This window comes from Bipolaris victoriae, assembly GCF_000527765.1.
Source record: "Bipolaris victoriae FI3 unplaced genomic scaffold scaffold_434, whole genome shotgun sequence".
Classification (NCBI taxonomy): Eukaryota; Fungi; Ascomycota; class Dothideomycetes; order Pleosporales; family Pleosporaceae; genus Bipolaris; species Bipolaris victoriae.
Window position 1 is genome coordinate 1 of NW_014574958.1, and position 2,009 is coordinate 2,009.

The following is a 2,009-nucleotide window of genomic DNA, read 5'->3' on the forward strand; positions in this document are numbered from 1 at the left end:
TCATAACTCCAGAAGTCATGAAATTGTTCGTAAATATTTCGATAACTTCCCACTACGTTCTTCTAAGTATCTAGCATATAAAGACTGATGTACGGTTCAAGATCTTAATAAAGGAGGTCTAACTAAAGAGAAGTTGGATAAGATAAAAATTATAAAAAATAATTTTAATAGTAAAAGGAAACAATTTAATTTTTCACATTTAGATTCTTTACATTTTAAATAAATTGCCGTGGGCAGTAGTGATATTACCCTTATTATATAACTGTATCGCTGGAAACTCCTAAAGTCATTTTATAGGATATTGTGAAAACATCCTTTTTAGATGCGTACACAGACCATAAACATTAAAATGAATAGATCTTATTGTTTAATAAGTGAAAATGGACAATCAGCAGGAAACATTAAATATATACATAGTATATATCGAGGATCCTCAGAGACTGCGCGTTATACACCCTTTTTGTTTTTTTAAGAAACTAAAGATCAATATATAGGGTGAAGATACAGTCCAATTATAGCTGAAAGGCTATAAGTAAATTGAATTTAGATTATGCAACTGTATTCTCATTAGCTCCATACATGAATGAAAATGTTGTTACTATTGTAGGTATATGTTTATTAATTGGAGCTATGGCTAAAAGTTCTCAAATAGGACTTCACGTATGACTACCTATGGCGATGGAGGGTTTGAATAGGGCCTTCCTTAAACTTCACTATATGCGGGAACATCCCGTTTTTATATTATGGTCCACTGTTTACTTTGTAAGCTTCGGAAAAATCCAGAATGAGGGACAATCCGCAGGAAACCACATGAATAATTTGGGCTCTTCAGAGACTACACGTGAAGCAATTACATTAGATTATAAAAAAATTTTTGAAGGATGGTTAATAGGATTTGCTGAAGGAGATGGAGGATTTAGTATAGACAAAAGAGGTTATTTAGTGTTTAAAGTAACACAATCTAGCGTAGATGCACAAGTACTATTCTACATTAAAAAAGAATTAGGCTTTGGATCCGTAACAGTACAAAGCAAATTAAACAAAACTCATCAGTATAGAGTTAGAGATAAAGATAATCTTTTAAAAATAATAAATATATTCAATGGTAACTTAATAACTAAAAATAAAAAATCTCAGTTTAAATCATGATTAGAAGCTTTTAATTTAAAATATAAAACGAATATTATACATATAGAATCAAATGAAAAAGTAAATCTATGTAATGCATGATTATCTGGATTTACAGATGCAGAAGGATGTTTCACTAGTTCTGCCTATTTAAGTAAAACAGGTAAACATATAGTTACTGTAAGATACGTAATCTCTCAAAAAGATGATGTGGAATTTAGTAAACTCCTTGCTAACCTAATAGATGGTTATGTAACACATATAAAAAGCTATGATGGTTATAATACTGTAGTTAATTTTGGTAAACTTAATAAAATATTAAATTATTTACACAATTATCCTCTTAAAACTAAAAAACATGTTTCATACTTGAGATGGTTAAAAGTATATCATCTGGTTAAAGATAAAAAACATTTAACTGAATCAGGTATAGAAATCATAAAAGATAAAATTAAATTCATAAACAAATAATGTAATTGATGATATAGTCCGAACAATAACGTGAGTTGTTGAGTATTTGTGCCGTATTAGTGTAGACATTGATCTACATATAGCATAAATCAACCGTTTTGCCTACACCCGTTTCGGCATTAATACACGCTGCCACTATGGTTAAACATAGCCGTTGATTAACGTGAGTTAATCAATTATGATATCACTGTTTGCTGGGATCACCTTACATCAAGTTTATTTATATTTTAAGTTTACCCTTAGATAAGATAAATAAGAAAATCTTGTGTTTTAGAAGAGGTTTTTCTATTCTAAAAGGGGTTAATCAGCAGGAAACGTCGTCAGATGACGATGGATCCTCAGAGGCTACACGTGATATAACTTATGAATTTAATGAATTTTCTAATTTAATACCTCAACATAAAAAAAAA

At 29.7% G+C, this 2,009-nt stretch overlaps 2 protein-coding genes across 2 annotated transcripts; both read left to right on the forward strand.

Moving 5' to 3' along the window:
• Positions 1-678: 678 nt before the first annotated feature.
• COCVIDRAFT_43288 (hypothetical protein) lies at positions 679-1,599 on the forward strand (the record flags this gene model as incomplete). The annotated part of the gene is made up of 2 exons (XM_014694493.1): positions 679-1,105; positions 1,292-1,599. The coding sequence occupies 2 exons, from the start codon at positions 679-681 to the stop codon at positions 1,597-1,599; spliced, it is 735 nt and encodes a 244-aa protein (XP_014549979.1).
• A 191-nt stretch (positions 1,600-1,790) lies between these two features.
• Positions 1,791-1,958, forward strand: COCVIDRAFT_46799 (hypothetical protein; the record flags this gene model as incomplete). The annotated part of the gene is made up of 1 exon (XM_014694494.1): positions 1,791-1,958. A coding segment is annotated over one exon (168 nt), but the record flags the coding sequence as incomplete, so codon positions are not given.
• Positions 1,959-2,009: the final 51 nt, after the last annotated feature.